General features: G+C 37.3%; 1 protein-coding gene across 1 annotated transcript; it reads left to right on the top strand.

The window, feature by feature from the left end:
• The first annotated feature begins 777 nt into the window (after nucleotides 1–777).
• Nucleotides 778–1,764, top strand: LOC115773894 (trace amine-associated receptor 1-like). The gene has a single exon (XM_030720824.1). The coding sequence runs from the start codon at nucleotides 778–780 to the stop codon at nucleotides 1,762–1,764; it is 987 nt and encodes a 328-aa protein (XP_030576684.1).

Genomic DNA, 1,764 nt, shown 5'->3' with positions numbered 1-1,764 from the left:
AGTCTGAGAACTGAGATGGGATGTGTAGGCAGGGTGGCAGAAACTCTTGTCTGACAGTTGGCTAATTTTCTTGATGAACTTGATTGTAGTCATCTTGAATGTGAATGAAACACAATTTTATCCTTAGACAAATGATGGACTTGTGTTGAAAAGAAAGGTTATATAACAGACCAATTGTGGTCAGGTTATGTTTCTTAATAAATTCCTTCTGATCCTGATGTTTTAGCATTTCTGGTGAAAATGAATAAAATGAATTGAATTTCGTTTTTCATTCATTATTTTGATCTGGCACATGATGTCATTTATACAAAAAAACCTGCATCTGATTGGACAAACACATAATGCAGCTGTTTTGCTAATGATACAGGGTTGATAAAAACTGAGGCTGTGCACATTGTTACAGCATTGAAGAACTCCTCGTGCACACACTTCATGCCAAAATGATATTCAACATTTGAAAGGTATGGTATGAAATAAAACTAAAAAACTGTTATTGTATATTAGCATTTGTGCAGGGCAAAATTCACAATAAATAAATAAAAAGTGTGAATGAAATAATCAGAACCTTTTTCATTCACACAGGCCCAAAACTCAGCAGGGTTTTGATTTTGTTTTGTTTCCCTTTTTTTTGGTTTTATATATATGTGCTGTTTTTATTGTTTTTAGGCATTGTGGTTCTTATGCTTTTGTCTTCTATGTTAAGCACATTAATTTTGCAGGTAATGAAATGTGCTATATAAAGAAAATTGCAATTACCATTTACAGGAACCCAGAAAGATGGCATCAGACATCCCTGTCAACCACACTGATGCTGATGACTTGCATCCCTGTTATAAAGTAGATAAGGTCTCTTACATGGTAATAAGCACCCCTTCCACACTCTGTGTTTTACTGTGCATTTTTCTGGGCTCATTATCTGCTCTAATCGTGTGTGGAAATCTTCTTGTAATAGTCTCCATCATTTATTTCAAACAGCTCCACACTCCCACTAACTCTCTGGTCCTCTCGCTGGCTGTGGCTGACCTGCTTGTTGGAGTTTTAGTCTTTCCTTTGAGCATGAAATTCACTGTTAGTGCGTGCCTGTTCTATCAAGATTTATTCTGCAAAGTACGAGACAGCTTCGATGTAACCTTGAGTACAGCTTCCATTTTGAATTTGTGTTGTATTTCCATTGACAGATACTATGCTGTGTGTCAGCCTCTGACATACAGAAGTAAGATGAATGCTCATGTTATTGTGATCATGATCCTGGTAAGCTGGAGTGTTTCTATTCTCGTTGCTGTTGGCTTTCTTGTTGCAGGATTAAATCATGAGAAATGCAAAGGAGATTGTATTTCTGATGTTCTACTTGCAAACATTTTGGGACCAGTACTTGCATTTTATCTCCCAGTGATTATAATGCTCTGCATCTACCTGAAGATTTTCCTCGTTGCACAGAGACAGGCACGGAGCATCCAGAACACAACCAAGTGTGGAGCAACTGTGAGTAAGATGGAGAAGAAGGCCACTAAAACACTGGCAACTGTTCTGGGAGTTTTTCTCATGTGTTGGCTGCCTTTTTTTCTTTGTTTTAGTTGTCAGCTATTGAAACAAGTGTCAGTGCCACTTGCTGTGTATGAAACACTTAACTGGCTGGCACTGTGCAATTCTATGCTAAATCCCTTTATTTATGCTTTCTTTTACAGTTGGTTCAGGTCAGCTTTCAGAATGATAATTTCAGGAAAAATATTTCAAGGTGACTTTGCTAACACAAAACTCCTTTGA

This window comes from Archocentrus centrarchus, chromosome 24, assembly GCF_007364275.1.
Source record: "Archocentrus centrarchus isolate MPI-CPG fArcCen1 chromosome 24, fArcCen1, whole genome shotgun sequence".
Classification (NCBI taxonomy): Eukaryota; Metazoa; Chordata; class Actinopteri; order Cichliformes; family Cichlidae; genus Archocentrus; species Archocentrus centrarchus.
The sequence above is the reverse complement of the archived record's forward strand: the minus strand, read 5'-3'. Positions and strand labels throughout refer to the sequence as shown.

Excerpts from the sequence above, each read along its gene's own strand:
- LOC115773894 (XM_030720824.1), top strand. The coding sequence starts at position 778 with ATGGCATCAGACATCCCTGTCAACCACACTGATGCTGATGACTTGCAT.